This window comes from Brassica napus, chromosome C5, assembly GCF_020379485.1.
Source record: "Brassica napus cultivar Da-Ae chromosome C5, Da-Ae, whole genome shotgun sequence".
In the NCBI taxonomy this organism is placed as follows: Eukaryota; Viridiplantae; Streptophyta; class Magnoliopsida; order Brassicales; family Brassicaceae; genus Brassica; species Brassica napus.
Genome location: NC_063448.1, coordinates 20,958,401 through 20,976,569, shown reverse-complemented (window position 1 = coordinate 20,976,569; position 18,169 = coordinate 20,958,401). Strand labels below are relative to the sequence as shown.

Genomic DNA, 18,169 nt, shown 5'->3' with positions numbered 1-18,169 from the left:
TATGGGTTTTGGTCAAACCTTTGTCCGCGAGAGAAGACTTCTAGAGAAGTCATTCGATGGAAGACTTCTAAAGAAGTCTTCTCTCGAAAAGACAAATATAGTCAATTGCAAAAGTAACCCAGCAGACATCTTGCGACATTGAGAAGACTTCCGGAAGACATAGAGAAGACTTATTTTGAAGTATTCTTCAGGTAGACTTCCCTAGAAGTCTTCTACAAAAAGTCAAAATTCTGACTAACTTCGGTCAAATTCAAAAGTAAAGAAGTCTTCTCTGGGAATTTCGAAAAAATTTCAATTTCAAAAGTAAGCCAATATTTTAAAAGGAAGACTTACGAAGATGTCTTCTGTAGAGTAGACTTCAAAAGAAGTCTTCTATTTAGGTCATTTTTCACAGAGTAGACATCTTTTGAAGTCTTCCGTGGATGACTTCAAAAGAAGTTTTCTACGTAAATCTTTATTAAAATTCAAATTTATCCAAAATTAAAATGAATTTTTAATATCTTCTTGCTAATTCATGTTTATTAGTCAATATTGGGACTGCTGAGTCGAATTTATAACTTAATTGGTGATAATTATGAAGTTACAAACATTGATGTTTAATAATGTTTCTAGCTAAACAGAGAAGTCTTCTGTAAGTCTTCCTCATAGAAGACTTGTAGAAGACTTCATAAGAAGTCTTCTCCGATGATTTTGTTTTATTAAGTTGATGTTCTGTGTTTGTGTTGTCTTCCTCATAAGATACAATTTTTAACTTCCAAGAGATTTAAAATTTCAACTTTCGCTTAAAATTCAATTTTGATCTTTTGTGAATTTGACTAAGGTTTCTTGAGAAGTTTTCTCTCTTAGTTTTAGCAAATTTTACTAAGTTTTTGTGTTGTTGTGCTTTGTTATGAGTGGGTAGAATGGTTAAAATATTTTTTGGTATGTTGCATCAATAACTTTAATGAAGTCAAGTACTTTTGGCAAAACATGAACATATTTATCATTCTTTTGATTAACATCTCTTAAAGTTTACAAAATAATTCACAACTAAAATATTACACATACAAATCATAAAAAAATCATAAACAAAATTATTACACATCTAGATATTATTCCTCAACATAGATAAGCTTGGACTCCACTTCACATCATCTCTTTGTACCACTTTGGGCAGAAGCCTTTGGAAGACTTTCTGAAGACTTCGTGGGAAGTCTTCTAGCATAAAATACATTAGAAGATTTTCCAAGAAGTCTTCCGAGAGTCTTCCGAGAGTCTTTCGAGAGTCTTCATAGAGTCTTCCAAGAATTATCCCAGAAGTCTTCCAAAATCTGTCTCAGATCTGAAAAATCTGCATATTCAAAAGCATTCAAATGACTTCAAAATAGAGAAGACTTCAAAAATAAATTTTTAGATAATAAACAAAACAGTCAACATTAGGTTGGATCTATAATTTTTTAGAATCTAATATATAAAACACACAAAATACATATCCAAAATTTATACCACTTTAGACAGAAGACTTCGGAAGACTTCCTGAAGACTTCGTGGGAAGTCTTCTATTATAAAATGCATTAGAAGACTTTCTAAGAAGGCTTCTGAGAAGTCTTCCGAGAGTCTTCTGGGAGTCTTCTGAGAAGTTTTTCAAAGTCTCTCAGATCTGGAAAAACCTGCAAATTCAAAAACATTCAAATGACTTCAAAATAGAGAAAAATTTCAAAAATGAAAATTTTATGCTTACAAAATAAACAAAACAGTCACACTATATTGAATCTATAGCTTTTTAGAATCTAACATATAAACACACACATAAATTCATATCCAAAATTTAGAGATCTACCTTTGAAAGAGTGAAAGATGAGAATCATGTAATGAAAAACCTGCAAAAAGAAGATGAATTAGTGAGAAGACATAAGAAAAAGTGAGAAATGAATATAAAGTTTGGTGTTTTGATGTTCAAAGAGATTAGAGAGAGTTTGGAGAGTTTTAGAGTGAAAAACATAACATTTTTGTTGTAGTCATTTGAGAGAAAAAAAGAGAATGTGTAAATTTTCATTATATATGGAGACATAAATTCCAATTAGGTTAAATATTTTCGACCCAGAAGACTTCTGGAAGACTTATGGAAGACTCAAATAAGACTTATGTAAGACTCATGGAAGACTTATGGAAGACTTTGATTTAGGCGGAAAACCTAAATTATTACAAAATTTAGGCGGGAACCCTAAATTTTACTTAAATTTAGGCGGGATGTGTCGGAAGACTTCTTTTTAAGTTTTCTCTGAGTCTTCTAGACCTTAAAATCAAATAACTATGCAAAAATACTTTTTAAACTTAAAAAAACTTAGAAATTGTTTAAATCAAATTATTAGATAGTTAATAAACATATATAAGTCAATTTGAAAAAGGAAAAAAATGAAGATAAGATTTCAAATCTAACCTTAAAGATACAACAATACTATAACATATGTTACTAAACTCTAAACCAATGACTCATGAACCAATCTACATTCACTCATCTATGTTGAAAATAATTCTATTTCAGATAAACTAAATTTACATCATTGAAAAATATTTATTATTACATGATTTCAAATTTTAACCCATGAAAATATTTTTTATAAAATATTAAATTATTTTTAAGATCTAATCCATGAGAAGACTTTCTCTGGAAAACTCCTGGAATACTTATGGAAGACTTTCATTTAGGCGGAAACCTAAATTATTCCAAAATTTAGGCGTAAACCATAAATTCTACTAAAATTTAGGCGGGATGTGTCTGAAGACTTTTTTTTAAGTCTTCTGTGAGTCTTCGAAACCCTAAAATCAATTAACTATGCAAAAAACACTTTCTTAAACTTAAAAAAAAACTTAAAATATGTTTAAATCAAGTAATTAGATAGTTACTAAACATATATGAGTCAATTTGAAAAAGAAAAAAAATGAAGGTAAAATTTCAGAATCTAACCCTAAAAATACATACAATACTATAACATATGTTACCAAACCCTAAACCAATGACTCATGAGCCAATATACATTAACTCATCTATGTTGAAAATAATTCAATTTCAGATGAACTAAATTTACATCATTGAGAAATGTTTATTATTACATGATTTTATTTTTTACCCATCAAAATATTTTTTATAAAATTATTTTTAAGATCTACTGAACGAGAAGACTTACAAAGAAGTCATCATAGAGAAGACTTCATCTAACAGAGGGTTATAACGGTAAAATTGAATACATGTTTTTTGTTTGTTAATAAGGGGGCTGTTGTAATTTCACTAGGCTTTTGGGTTACTTTTCATTTTGATTGAATTTGGGGTACACTTTTGTATTCAAAATCAAGTTTTGAGTCATTTTTAGCAAATCTCCTTATTTTTATTAGTTAAGAACTAAAATTTAAAATAACCATCCAATCAAAATTTTCAAGAATGAATTCTCTAAAATATAGACAATCAGGTTAAGTAAAAATAATTTGTTTAACAGATTTAATATGCAAATATTATATAAGAACATTTTAAAAAACTTGTCAATAAAATAAAATTATTTATTTAAAATTAGTTTATATAAATTTTGCATATTTGTTAAGAGTTCTATTGGTATTATTTATTTAAAATGATATTTATTTTAGTAATTTTAAGTTTGTTTAAAAGAAAATTAACTTATAAGTGAAGTTCTTAAAAATAATAAGTAACTTTAAAATTAAATAAATTACTTACCAAACTTTAGAATCCAATATATACAAAAAATAATTTTTTAAAAAATTTAAAAACCAAAAATCAAAATCTAGAACCATCATTCAAGTTTTTTTGAAAAACTAAAATCTACACCAAAATCAAAATTCAAAAACCAGAATCTAAAATCTAAAAACCAAAATCTAAAAGGCAAAAACTAAAATGCAAAAACCATGTAAATAATCATCACCTAAATAACAGTTTCAGTTTAAATAACTCTTAGTTTTGTTTTTGAGAACTACTATGGAATACTCTTAATTTTCATTCTATAAAATAAAAACAATCCATGCACCATGAATTATCAATAACATAGAGTGTAATACTCTTAGGTGATGACTGTTTCAGTAGTTTTTAGCTTAAGTTTTTGGTTTTTAGATTTTAGTTTTTGGTTTTTAGGTTTTGGTTTTTGGTTTTTGGTTTTTTGTTTTTGGTTTTTGGTTTTTGGTTTTTGGTTTTTGGTTTTTAGATTTAGATTTTGGTTTTTGGTTTTGCTGTATTTTTTTTTTATTTTTCAAAAATTAATTAATACATTACTTTAAAATAATACAATAAAATATAAATAAATATTTATATTTACAATTAACATTATCAAAATATTGTGATAATTATTTTAAAATAAAATATAATAACATATTTTAATTATTATAGTTTATAAAAAAATATATTATAATAAAATATTTATCATAAAATTTATATAAATTGCAAAAAAATAAAAAATATTTAAAAGTTTGAAACTACTTAGAAATTTTTCTTATATAAATTATTTTTAATTTTAAAAACTTAAATAGCAATAGTTTTTCTTATATAAATATAATAAATTATACAAAAATATAAATATTTAAAATTTTGAAACTATTTATAAATTTTCTCATATAAATTATTTATATTTTCTTAAATTTGAATGGCTATTTTTAATTTTCATGACTAATACAATATACCGTATTAATAAACCATATTATGTTCTTATAATTTTAGTTATTTTTAATGTGACTAGTAATTATTAAAATTATTCAATTATTTTATATATAGAAATTAATAACTAATTTTTAAAATTAATTAATATTATTTATAAAATTTATAAATTTATTTTACAGATATGAAGCACAAATAAATTATATCACATTATTGTTTAAATAATTGCTAATGTACCAAAAGTTGTATGATTATTTATGTATGAAAATATTATTTATTAATTATTAATTAATTAAATGTTGTAGTTTCTACCAAGAAAAATCAAAATTCGTTTTCCCTTTCAAAAGCTTACAAAAGTTGGTTTTTGGTGTTTCTTCATAAATTGGTTAAATTTTTCAAAAAACTAGTTTTCCTAAATTTTAGAAAATCTATTTATTAAAAATCTTGATTGGCAAATCAAATGGTTTCTACAAAAACTAAAAACTAAAACTTGATTGGATGAAAAATAGTTTTTGCAAAAACAAAAACCAAAAACTAAAGCAAAAACCACAAACAATCAACCTCTTATTTTTCATTCAATAAAATAAAAATTATAGACGCAGACATATACATATGATTTCAGTTTTTCACAATAATCACTTCAATTGTTTTATTTCTTACAAGTAGTAGTTTTGAATTTATTTAGGTCATATTGTCCCTTCATAGCACAAAAAGATTAACTATAACAGTCCACTATAGTAATTAAGCCTTAGTATTTTATCTGAAATTCAAAGAAACGAACCGAATAAAAATTAGTTTTGAACTCATAAGAATTCAAATAATTTTTGTTTTCCTATATCCAAAACGTTGAAACTAAATTAAACCCAAACCATCAAATTTCCCTGAATACTTGAAATATAATTTATATATAGTTAATAGAGAAATACACTAAGATAGCACTAAAAAAAGATTTTTGTCACAAGTATAGATTCTAAGAATCAAAATGACCAAAATGTTTTATTAAAGAAATAAATATACACTTATACTTCTAGGTTAACTAATCCAAACTTTAGGATTTAGAGTTAATTGATGAAGATTTGAGATTAAATTTTAAATTTTATAAAATAAAAAATAAATATTAAAAATTTAAAAATAAAAATTTGAAAAATAGTTTCAAAAAGTATTTCGAATTACAAAAAGAAAATTAGAAGAAGAAAATTAAAAAAATCAAAAAACAAAATTATAAAAAAATTCGAAATTGAAAACAAATAATCTGAAACTATATATTTTTTTTATTTTATTTATATTTATATATATATATATCTAGGATAATAAAATCTTTTTACCTACTAAATGAAACATTTTGGTCATTTTTCTCTTTAAAATCTATTTTTGTGACAAAAAATTGAAAATTGTCTATTTAGGAGAATTGCCCTAGTTAATATATTCAATTTTAAAATAATTACATATCAAATATAAATTATAAATTGAAATTAGATCTGCTGATATATGATATGATAAAATATTTGAATTACATGAAACTGAACTATGTGAAATTATTCAAATTATATAATATTTTAATCTGATCCATATAATTATCTAATATTTTATTTAAAAACCTGTATCATCCGATATTTTCATTTAATTGATTTAAAATCATCTAAAATTATCTGAAAACCATAACTATATCGGACCTTAACATGATTTGAAATTTTTTAAAAATGTTAGCCAGTTTTCAATACTTCTTTCAGAATTGAATCAAAATTAGAAAGAATCAAACCAAAACCGAAACCTTTTTTTTTGGGAAATTCCATGTTTACCACTTTCATGGTACCACTTTTTATCTTTACAACCACTAAAAGTACATTTTCAAAAATACATTCTTCGTTAAGTGGCAAAAGACTCTTATACCCTTGTTCAATATATATATAATAAACAATTATTTAAATAAAAAATAAAAAAAATAAAATTTATATATATATTTTCGAATTATACCTTTTCAAATTCGAAATTTTTTTTATAATTTTTTTTTTCAAATTTTCTTTTTGAAAATAAAAAAGGGCAATTCTCTAGGATAGACCTAAAATGTTTTTGTCACAAAAATAGACCTTAAAAATAAAATGACCAAAATAGACTTAAATGTTTTATCAAAAGAAGTAAATATACACTTATACTCCTAGAGTTAATTAATCTAGACATTAGGGTTTAGAGTTAAGGGTTGAGGTTTAGGGTTTAGGGTTTAGGGTTTAAGGTTAGGGTTTAGAATTTAGGGTTTAGGGTTTAAAGTTGAGGAGTGGGGTTTTGGGGATAGGATTTCAAATTTTAAAAATTAAAATAAATTTAAAATTTTCAAAATAAAAAATGCTATTTTGGTCATTTTAGCTTTTGAGATCTATTTTTGTGACAAAACTTAAAATAATCTATTTGAGACTATTTTTAAATTTTTTGTATTGAAACTATTTTTAAATTATGTTTGAAACTATTTTTAAAATTTTTAAACTATTTTTAAATTTTAAACTATTTTTTTTGAAACTATGTTTGAAACTATTTTTAAATTTTTTTTAAAGTATTTATTTATATATTTATTAGAATTCTAAATTTTACATTCCAAAAACTCTACTCCACCCCTCAACTCTAACCCCTAAACCCTAAGTCTATATTAGTTAATCTTAGGGGTATAACTGTTTTTTTCATTAAAAATAATAGTAAAAATGGTTAGTATAAACATGAAAAATGGTACTATGAATTTAAAAAAAAAACCTGAGAGGTTCATATGAGGAAAAATTGGCAAAAAATGACACTTTCAACTCCTATTTGTCTCAATAAAATTTTATCTAAGATTTTTGTTGTTTTAAGATTTTAATTATTATTAATACGATTATACCGTTAGATTAATCAAATTTTAACTTAATTAAAATATATAATGTAAAATAGAAAAAAGGGAACACAATTAACCTAAAATTTATTATTCTCTTCTAGCGTCTTCTCCGCCAAGAGCTTCTTCCTCTCTTCAATGGCGATTTGTTCTTCTTATTCGAACGGTTAAATCCGTCTGTCTCTATTCTATATTTATGCTTAGAATATAGAATATATTTATGCAGTAAACTGTCTAGCAAATCTGATCAGAATTTGCCATGTTTGCATCCGCTACAAAGTTTCTACAGAAGCTCTAGAGCAATATATTATGCTCGGTATGGTTTAAGTGTTTCAGTATCAATGATTTGTACATTAGTGATACACTTTTTGTTGAGTTTGTCAATTTGATTCTGATATTTCTCAATGAATCAAGTTGTATTCTTTTCTTTGCTTGTCAGTGTTTTGGTTCAAGTCTTGGTGAAAACGTTTCCGCGGAAAATATCCTCAAGGTATTGAAGTTTATCAGAAACTAGTTGGATCGGTTTATGGATGGTGTATGTTTCTTTTCAAGAATTTCAAAGATACAGAACCATGAGCGCGGGAGACTTTGTGGTCCTCCATGGTTAAAAATATGATACTCATTAATGATCCAACGTCTGACATCACTGTTTCTGATATTAAATAAGACAGTGCAGGGGATCTTCTTAGTTGTTCATATGCGGTACTTGACAAGGTTAGTAGCATTCCAAACAATCTTTTTTCTTCTCTTTACATACAAAAATTAGTATAACATTTTTCTCTCTTGTTTGCTGCAGACAAACTCGATTGACGGAACAGTTCCAGAAGAAGTTATGTTTCAGAGTGAGGTGAAGAAGTTACAACAGGAGCAGTTCAGGCCAGCAGAGCAAGTTTCAATTTCATCACAAGAGATGCTGCAGTACATCGTCTTGGAGTGAAACATGATCTTACTTGAGCGATCTATTGTACCAGCAAGACCTCTAAAACAGCTTTGCCTTCCATTTTATTCTTTTGTGCACCAACATCTTTGCCTTCCAAATGCACGTTTCTTCACTCTCTTTTTTTTGTCCTGATCCATATTATCATCATTATTTCCCGAACATACAAAATGTTACCAAGTAATCAATTAGTTGTATCTTGTAAGCTTTCGTTCCTTGTTCATGATCCAATTTTTGTAACCGTCACAAAAATGAGCAAGTAATTCTCAATGTACATGAAATGGTTTTGTTCAACTGAAACTTCAAGTTTTTTCAGCTTGATTAAAAAGCTTCTTAAGAACTCAAGTTTGTAATTCTATGAACGCTTTTATATGTCAACCACGAAGCTCCACTAGCCACAACAACTACATCACGAATGAACCACACCTTTCTTTCTTGGTCAACCATGAAACTCCACTTGTTACTGCAACGAGATATCCATATACCGAATTTGAGAGAAACACAAACAAAGAAAAAAAGATCGTGGGAGGAGGAGGAGAATAACGTGGAGAAAATATTCTCAAATATTTTTTGAGAAATTTAGGGTAGATTTAGTTTAGATTTAGGAAACTTCTTTAACCGAATATGGAAGTTTACATATTTTCACGATTTGCCTAGAATATGTACACAACCTAAGCAGAACACCGTATAGTTGGTGAGAGATGTATTCTTCCTGTAGGCGTCATATAAGGTAAAAGGCAGAACAAGTTATGTCACGTAATATAACTGACCTATATCATTGAGTTGTGGCTATATATCGTTATCAAGCTGTAGATATACCGAAGACATCTTTCTTGATTATAACGTAACCGATTCTATCTTTGCTAGAATATATAAGAAATGGTAGTTTACGGTATATACCCATGATATATCTATGTTTAAAACTTAGAATCAGACATATAAACTAGGTAGATTACCAAATATGATTACAATTTTTTTAAAAATAAAAATTTAAACATATATATTGTCATACTTATGTTTCCAACACTTTTCATATTTTTTTACATTTTTAAAATTCAATTTAATTTTTTTTTCCATTAGAGAAGAATAAAACATGTCTAAAATTGCCAAAAATATGAAAAGTCTTATTGTGACAAACAAAATTTCAAAGTGACTAATTTTTCCAACTAGGTGCATAGTCTCCGCGCAAGCGCGGAGTCGGCTACATTACAGGTGCATTGTATAGTTTTGTTTACGAAATTTTATTGTTTGTTTATTTTTTTGTCTATAATGTGATGGATGGGACTTTGGAAATTACATAGGTTGATGAGTTTGATATAAGAATGAACGACGAAGTCATATGTTGATATTTTATATTTCATATGTTCAAAGTTGAGGGTGATGGAACTTGTTAGTGTTTATTTAGGTAGTTGTTTGTATATAAATCAAATAATGCATGGAAAAAGATAAAAAATTTAGATTTAAAAATTTAAAAATTTAAATAAACAATAAAATAAAATTTTCCTCTTATTTCACCAATTGTTTTTAGAAAAATATAGAATTTTAATATATTAAAAAAACTTATAACATTTTTAGAATTACATATTTAGAAAATTATTTTATTTATATATTTTTTTCTGGACTTTGTTATAGATGATTTGGGGTTGACAAAAAAGTCTGATATATGGCCAAATATAATTTTTTTTTAAAAGCATGACTTTAAAATGTTAGGGTTTCAAAATAGCTGGACCTTGTATCTGTGGTTTAGTCTGATACTGAGAAAACTGTTAGGACTTCAACTCCTCTTTTTCTCTATGTTGGGAATGTGTGCACTAATTTCCCGATTCATGTAGATAAAATTGTTTCTTACTTTATGAGATTGAAAAACGTAGATTGATTTTAAGCATGACTGATGAGAGGTTTACTTGCATCAGTTTCGTCTGCCGTGGGTGTTGAGTTTCGTCGGCGCCAGATGTTAGACATGCAAGAGAGAAGGTCTGAATATGTTAATTTCGTGTTTTGTTTTTTCTTCTCTTGTGTTTTGTGGGTTCCACTCTTTGCTCAGGCTGTACAAAAGATGAAGTCTGGCTGGACCGTCTCACATCTCCGAAGTATTCCCTTGATCAACCTCCCACCAACATCTATCTTCTGATTCTGTCTTGAAGTCGAGGAGCTTCCAGAAAAATTAGCTTCCATCTGCTGTTCCGCTTGAAATGGAGAAATTAGTTCTGAAATGCTGCATAAAAACATATTGGCAAATGACTAATGATTGTCAACAACTATCATTATACTAAATAGAAAAGAAATCAAGGTTTTTTGTTCTGCACAAACAAAAATCTTAGAATAGGGTTGTCACAGTCTTTTTTCAGGAGCAAGATCTTTTTCTTCCCAGAAACCATAGTCAATGCAATCTTTGGGAGAGAGCTATCCATGACAGAGGCTAAAGTTGCGTAGATGAAAAAATAGATCAGAAACACAGTGGATTTTTTAAGAATAAGGAAAATATGGGATAAGCTGTTGACTAATTACCAGTTTCAGTTGTTGGTATGTCATTCCACTTGAATTTGCCTGATTGTAATCTTGCTTGGAGCTGCCAAATATGTTATGTTTACCAGTTTCTAGGTTTGTGTTCGCAATCACTTGGCGATTGTCGAACATTCTAATTTTGACTGGAGATTTATCTCAGGAGCACCCGTGATAACTTCATCAATAATGGTTAGTGAGATGAAACGAATGAGGAATGGATGATCAGTTATCATGTACATGCTTGAACACCTAGCAACCTCAAAATGATCGACTTTCACAATGGAACCTTCTTTCAAATATGGCATGTAATGATTAGCACGTCCGACGGGAGTAAACCCATGAATCACAGAATCTACAAATAATATTATTCAACAAAGAATTAGGAAATCGATTAAAATAATTATGTTAAATAAGTGTGATAGATCGAAGATTAATTTACCTTTTCATCAAGGAAGAGAACCGTGATTCCCACAAACTCCTTGTCTTTCTTGAAGTTCAAGGAATCCCAGAAGCGGAGGAAGCCAGAGGCTATGCTCTGACTACTACGACCAAGACGGAGAGACTCAAAGGTTGAGTGACGGACGCCGGGACGCCGGTTTGAGAAACTGGAGAGGCAGAGAGAAACATTTTCTAGAAGATGGTTAAAGTTAAGAAGAATCAATGAATTTTGTGGAGATGCAGATTGGGTTCATCAAAGATGAGAATCATATATATAGGGTTTACAGAGGGGCTACAAATCAGGAACATTTATGATGAAGCGATTTAAGATGGGGACATGAAGAGTTCACCGGTGAAAAAAATAGATTACGAACACACACAGCGCAACTCTGTAACTCAGACTTGTTTGAAACAATAATGAAAAGAACCCCAACTCATGTTAAACGACAACAATTTACAATATAGGAAAACCATAATTGTTGCAAACTTGAGTTTTTTTTTTAATATAACGTGATGAATCTCATTGAAAAATGAAACCCATAATACACTTGTAGGCCCGACTCTCAGAGGAAGCCGAAGAAGCAAGGGCTTCCGACCTTCATAAATATATATTAGGTTCAGCCATCAATGTACAAAGTATTAGTTAGTTTATTGGTATATATGTTGGTGTTTATATCTCAATAACCCGGGTTCGAGCCAAGGACTTGACATTTTTTCACACTTTTTAAAAGTGGGGTCTTCGAAACGCTGACGTGGCGCACCGAGGAGTGAGCAAAAACTCAACTATCTTATACAATAAAGTTGGCTTGAGTCTCTCCTCATGCGTCCACGTCATCAGGGAGATAGGGGCTTTCTTCGCCACGTGTCGTCGCGCTGATTGGTTTGTTTAAGTCACGCGTTTTGGTTTCGTTGGGTTTTCTATAATCTTCATAGTCGAACCAGAGTAATGGAAGCAATACGATTTTTGCTCTAGCCATAAACTAAGCATTTAATCTCTGTTAATTCTTCCCCCACGACTTCTCATTTCACTAGATCCTTCGATCTCTTCAGATTCTTCATGGATTGGATCCTATAAATAGGTGTTCCTTGCTTCGCAAAAGAAAGCTCAGTGGGGGATGACGTGGATCGACGGATCTCAGACCTTCGCGGAGAGGAGCGTCGCCTTCGCCTGCTCCGAAGGGATCTTCTTCTCTGGTAGCTTCTGCTCGATCTTCTGGCTCAAGAAACGAGGGCTCATGCCTGGTTTGACCTTCTCCAACGAGTTGATCTCTCGAGACGACGGATTTGCACTGCGTGAAGTCGATCGTCTGGTTTCGCCTGCCTGATCTACACCCTCCTGAGGACGAATCTCAAGGAGGAGCGCGTGAAGTCGATCGTCTGGGACGCCGTCGAGATCGAGAGGGAGTTTGTGTGCTACGCGCTCCTGTGCGCGCTGGTGGGGATGAACCATGACCTGATGAGTATATCGAGTTTGTGGCGAATCCGTTTGATTGGATGGAGTTGATCTCTCTTTAGGGTAAAACAAACTTCTTCGAGAAGAAATTTTTAGATTTGATATTTTTTTTTAGACTTATGGATGCACAAGATCAAAACCCATGAAATTTAGTTAATTATGTATTGCTACTGCTCTCCAACTCTACTCACTTTGCAATTTATCATCAATATTAACAGGTGTCATAAGAAGACGCTTGTCAGTATGTTTTGGTTGTTTTACATAAGAACGTAATCTTATGATGATGAAAATTTTATAGCCTATGGCGACATGTATGCACAACTTTTAGCAAAAGAAGATGGCTATTAATCTGTAAATAACAGAACCGTGGCTACAATATCAGGTATCTTTCTTTGTCCTAATAGATAGATCATTGGCCGAGAGGTGTTGTTGAGACCATTAAAATTGGAACATGTCTAAAATGCAGTTGCTTCCATTAACAACTCGCCCTCACTTGATTCTTAGCGGCATCAGAGTCTCTACCACTTGTCTCCAGACCTCATTCTTCTCTTATTATTTTCAATAACAAAGGTTTGTTGTTTGATCTCTATTTCAAAAGGTCTTCTTGAAACCATATCAATCCATCTGTGGGCCAACATTGAGAAATTTGACAGTCTGCATAAGCCTAATACAAATATAGTCGGCATTGCATGTGAGGACCCCGAAGATTTGGTCATCTCGCAATCAATCTTTTCTTACAAACTATCTCTAAAAGCAGGTACCATAATGACCAATTCTCAACTTCCTCTCTCTCAGTTGAAGGCTTGTCGGTCTAGGACGACGACTGTCAGACGGCTTCTCTATTTCTGGGAAGCTCAGGATGTGAAGAAAGTAATAGAACTTATGGAGATTGATATAGTTCTGGTAGATGAGGAGGAGTTGCTTCTCCATTGTATTTGTCTTTTCTGTAACTGTTTTCAAAATTATTTTTGTTTGCTAACGCTTCATTGTTTCTAAATGGTTTGCAGTCTGATCCAGGGATCTAGCATACACCCCTTGAACGCATTCCACCACTTACTCAGAGAGGGGGTCTCAGGGTCTGTATGAGCTCTGCATTTGATGTTACCAGGAATTAAATATTTGTATTGTACACTCCCATGGTTGACTTATACAATTTGTTCACCTTTTGCTAAATTAATTTTAAATTTCTCTTTGTCCCGTGTTTTTTAAAAGCATTTGTTAAGTTTTTAAATTCTTTCCACCAGCTTCACAGTTCAGCCCATTCTAAGTTCTGTACGTTACAATTAATTAACTAAGCACAACCAAAAGTCCTACAATGTTCACATTTGACTGAAAGTTCCTCCCATAAGTTCCTCCCACCTGCCAAATGCTTGGATGTACTAATGACTCAAAGTTTCTTTTAGGACATTGATTATTCCCCTCATGCTATCTATAAGTTTCAAACAATTTGTGGAGCCCAAAATGAAATAAAAATATAACCACCTGCAACATAGAATAGTTGATAAATATTCACAAGTACAGGGAGAAACTCAGATCAAGTATAATCAAGCACCATATTTTCTTCCTTAGTTGCGGCCGTAATTTTTATTTTAATTGCATTGATCGGTGGCTTCGTACCAAATAAGTTGTCCGGTTTGCAGAGAAAATAATCTATGGTGCTTGCACGTCTTACAATAGTTTGTGGGTTCTAATTTCCAATAACACTTTTGTTATCTTCTTTGCTTTGGAATTTCTCTCTTTTTATTTAAAATCTGCTAAATTATTTGTCTTCATCTAATTATTTTCCTACTTAGCACTCTATCATCCAAAAAAGCAGCAACCCCAAAAACACTTCATACGTAGAAATGTAAAATATATAAAAATTAAAACATCAACCATGACAACTAATACTACAAAACACAATGATCTTCCAATAAATCTTCGCTACTTTACCTAGCTGTACTTTCTTACTAACACTCTTATACAAAATTGAATAGGCCAAAATATGAATACATCAACTTAACGTGGTTTACAAATTCAATCAGAGAATGCAATTCCAGCTTATTAGGCAACACAAAATCTCCCTTCGTATAAATACCCGAATAATGGTAATCGATTTTAAATCAATTGTGAAGAAGCCCCAAAAAAATTGAGTGGATCCCAAACAAACAAACCAGCTTGCTAAGTCCAAAGGTTATCTCATCTTTCATAAACACTAGCTATACTCTCTCTCTCTCTCTGCTTTTGTCTCACGCTTCACCTCTATCCAGATTCCCAATGGACGCCGCCGAACAATCTCTCCGTCAATCTCTCTCGGAGAAATCGTCCTCCGTCGAATCCCAAGGTAACGCCGTACGCGCTCTCAAGGCCTCCCGCGCAGGGAAGCCCGAGATCGACGCCGCAATCGACCTCCTCAACAAACTCAAGCTCGAGAAATCCGCCGTCGAGAAGCAGCTCCAATCCACCATCACCAGCTCCGGAAACGGCTCCCTCAACCGCGAGGCTTTCCGACAAGCCGTCGTCAACACGCTCGAGCGTCGCTTGTTCTACATTCCTTCCTTCAAGATCTACCGTGGCGTAGCTGGCCTTTTCGATTACGGCCCTCCTGGCTGCGCCGTCAAATCCAATGTCCTCAGCTTCTGGCGTCAGGTAAAGACTCTCAAATCCACATTTATCAAACCGGTCGGTTTAGGAATACCGAACCAAAACCAATTTAATGTTCAAATATAACCGATCGGTTAATGCGTACCGACCAAAACCGATTGAATTTTCAAATCTAACTGTTAGCTTTATTCTTATATATGGATGATGATCTTGTTTTGTTTGTAGCATTTCATTCTGGAGGAGAACATGCTTGAAGTAGATTGTCCATGCGTGACACCAGAGGTCGTACTCAAGGCGTCTGGTCATGTGGATAAGTTCACTGATCTCATGGTCAAGGATGAGAAAACTGGAACTTGTTACCGTGCGGATCATTTGCTTAAAGACTATTGCACCGATAAGCTGGAGAAAGATCTCACCATCTCTGCTGAGAAAGCTGCTGAATTTAAGGATGTTCTTGCTGTCATGGAAGATTATTCCCCTGAAGAGCTTGGTGCCAAGCTTAAGGAGTATGGGATCACTGCTCCCGACACCAAGAACCCGCTCTCTGATCCTTACCCGTTTAACTTGATGTTTCAGACATCCATCGGCCCATCTGGTTTGATTCCTGGGTGAGTGTTCCTCATTTTATGATTGTTCATGAACTTCCTTCTTTACTGAGTGGTGTTGTTGTGTCTAACCAGTTACATGCGTCCTGAAACGGCACAAGGCATATTTGTTAACTTTAAGGACTTGTATTATTACAATGGGAGGAAACTTCCCTTTGCTGCTGCTCAAATTGGTCAAGCCTTCAGAAACGAGGTGTCATTTGCTTACTTCTTTGCTTGACTCTGTTTCTCCATGATGTATATCGGTTTCAATAAGTAGCATATTTTACTCGCAGATATCTCCTCGTCAAGGTCTTCTTAGAGTTCGTGAATTCACTCTGGCAGAAATTGAGCACTTTGTTGATCCTGAGAATAAGTCCCATCCTAAATTCCCTGATGTATCAAAGTTGGAGTTCCTCATGTTTCCAAGAGAAGAACAGATGTCCGGCCAATCTGCGAAGAAGCTTTGCATTGGCGAAGCTGTTGCTAAGGTTAGTATTTGTAATTCTATAATGCGCTCACACAGATCCCTGTTTTAAGAATTCCTCATTGATGTCTGAAACTGTATTTGAATAGGGAACTGTGAACAACGAAACTTTAGGTTATTTCATTGGGAGAGTTTATCTGTTCCTTACCCGTCTTGGCATAGACAAGGAACGTCTGCGTTTCCGCCAACATCTAGCAAATGAAATGGCCCACTATGCAGCAGACTGCTGGGATGCTGAAATTGAGAGCTCTTATGGGTGGATCGAATGTGTTGGGATTGCAGATAGGTCTGCCTACGACCTACGTGCTCACTCGGTACCTCTTAACTTCCTTTAGGATTATCTCGTTTGTCAGCTATTTAAACTTACTAAGGTAGATTGTTATGTTGACACATTGCTGTATGTCAGGAAAAAAGTGGCGTTGCTCTTGTGGCTGAAGAGAAGTATGCAGAACCTAAAGAAGTAGAGGTATATATTTATTCGAGTCAGCATTTCCCATCTCTCTGTTTCTATAACTTGGCTGTTAATATGTTTCTGTTTTCTTTCAGAAACTTGTGATTAATCCTGTGAAGAAAGAGCTGGGTCTTGCATTCAAAGGAAATCAAAAGAATGTAGTTGAATCTTTGGAGGTAGTATAAAAGTACTTCATCATTTTTTCTGAAAAAGCTTATTTGCCTCATGGTACTGGTTTTTATTAAAGAAACATGTTTCGTGAAATGTGTTGTAGGCCATGAATGAGAAAGAAGCTATGGAGATGAAAGCAAGCCTGGAATCAAAAGGGGAAGTGGAGTTCTACGTGTGTACCCTCGGGAAAAACGTGATCATCAAGAAGAACATGGTGTCAATCTCAAAGGAGAAGAAGAAAGAGCACCAGCGGGTGTTCACACCTTCAGTGATTGAACCATCTTTCGGGATTGGTCGGATCATATATTGTCTGTACGAGCATTGCTTCAGCACAAGGCCAAGCAAGGCAGGGGACGAGCAGTTGAACGTTTTCCGTTTCCCTCCTCTTGTGGCTCCCATCAAGTGCACGGTTTTCCCGCTTGTTCAGAACCAACAGTTCGAGGAAGCAACCAAAGTGATCTCTAAGGAACTCACTTCTGTTGGCATCTCCCATAAGATCGACATCACTGGTAAGTAAAAATCAGTTCTGGAAAAGATTGGAGGTTGTATAGAATCTCGAAACCAACTGAAGATTTGTGTGCGGTGGATGTGAATAGGTACATCGATAGGGAAAAGATATGCGAGAACCGATGAGCTGGGAGTGCCATTTGCAATAACGGTGGACTCGGATACATCAGTGACGATCAGAGAAAGAGACAGCAAAGACCAAGTCAGAGTTAGCTTGGAGGAGGCAGCCTCTTTGGTGAGCTCAGTCGCGGAGGGGAAGATGACATGGCAAGACGTCTGGGCTAGGTTCCCTCACCACTCTTCTGCTGCTGCAGACGAGTAGCTTAAACTCCTCCTACCAAATGTTTCTTAGTTTTTTTTTTTTTGTTGTGAAAATCGTTTGTTGGATCTTGCCCATTGTGATGTTTTTTATACTGCCTCGGAATATATTTCGATACCAGATTTGTAGAAACATAAGTTACATCATATCAAAGAGATGTGATAGTCTGTGCCCAAAGTTTCCCATTATATTTAAAACCTCAACTAGTATACATCATTGTATTGAAGCAGAGAACACATAGTGGAAG

At 32.3% G+C, this 18,169-nt stretch overlaps 2 protein-coding genes across 7 annotated transcripts; both read left to right on the top strand.

Annotated features, from left to right (window-relative positions):
• Positions 1-7,668: 7,668 nt before the first annotated feature.
• LOC106414187 (rRNA 2'-O-methyltransferase fibrillarin-like) lies at positions 7,669-8,843 on the top strand. Of its 6 annotated transcripts, none has more exons than XR_007324159.1 (4): positions 7,669-7,803; positions 7,927-7,977; positions 8,164-8,201; positions 8,284-8,843. XR_007324159.1 is itself a non-coding variant. In XM_022703025.2 (3 exons), the coding sequence occupies exons 1-3, from the start codon at positions 7,892-7,894 to the stop codon at positions 8,422-8,424; spliced, it is 270 nt and encodes an 89-aa protein (XP_022558746.1). In that variant the 5' UTR covers positions 7,669-7,891; the 3' UTR covers positions 8,425-8,843. The 6 variants fall into 6 exon arrangements, 1 of the variants encoding a protein (XP_022558746.1); XR_007324161.1 differs by having other exon boundaries at positions 8,159-8,201; XR_007324158.1 differs by having other exon boundaries at positions 8,155-8,201; positions 8,284-8,733.
• Positions 8,844-14,751: 5,908 nt separating this feature from the next.
• On the top strand, positions 14,752-18,131 carry LOC111206420 (glycine--tRNA ligase, mitochondrial 1-like). Its single transcript, XM_048758952.1, has 10 exons — positions 14,752-14,992; positions 15,070-15,448; positions 15,629-16,011; positions 16,084-16,201; positions 16,284-16,478; positions 16,564-16,788; positions 16,881-16,940; positions 17,021-17,101; positions 17,200-17,605; positions 17,693-18,131. The coding sequence occupies exons 2-10, from the start codon at positions 15,077-15,079 to the stop codon at positions 17,923-17,925; spliced, it is 2,073 nt and encodes a 690-aa protein (XP_048614909.1). The 5' UTR covers positions 14,752-14,992; positions 15,070-15,076; the 3' UTR covers positions 17,926-18,131.
• The last annotated feature ends 38 nt before the right edge of the window (positions 18,132-18,169 follow it).

What these genes read in the sequence shown, in the direction of transcription:
- LOC106414187 (XM_022703025.2), top strand. Translation starts at nt 7,892, where the DNA reads ATGAATCAAGTTGTATTCTTTTCTTTGCTTGTCAGTGTTTTGGTTCAA. An exon ending in CCGCGGAAAATATCCTCAAG is followed by an intron (nt 7,978 to 8,158) that starts GTATTGAAGTTT and finishes TAAATAAGACAG; the next exon opens with TGCAGGGGATCTTCTTAGTT. An exon ending in CATATGCGGTACTTGACAAG is followed by an intron (nt 8,202 to 8,283) that starts GTTAGTAGCATT and finishes TGTTTGCTGCAG; the next exon opens with ACAAACTCGATTGACGGAAC.
- LOC111206420 (XM_048758952.1), top strand. Translation starts at nt 15,077, where the DNA reads ATGGACGCCGCCGAACAATCTCTCCGTCAATCTCTCTCGGAGAAATCG. An exon ending in CCATCTGGTTTGATTCCTGG is followed by an intron (nt 16,012 to 16,083) that starts GTGAGTGTTCCT and finishes GTGTCTAACCAG; the next exon opens with TTACATGCGTCCTGAAACGG. An exon ending in CCATAAGATCGACATCACTG is followed by an intron (nt 17,606 to 17,692) that starts GTAAGTAAAAAT and finishes GGATGTGAATAG; the next exon opens with GTACATCGATAGGGAAAAGA.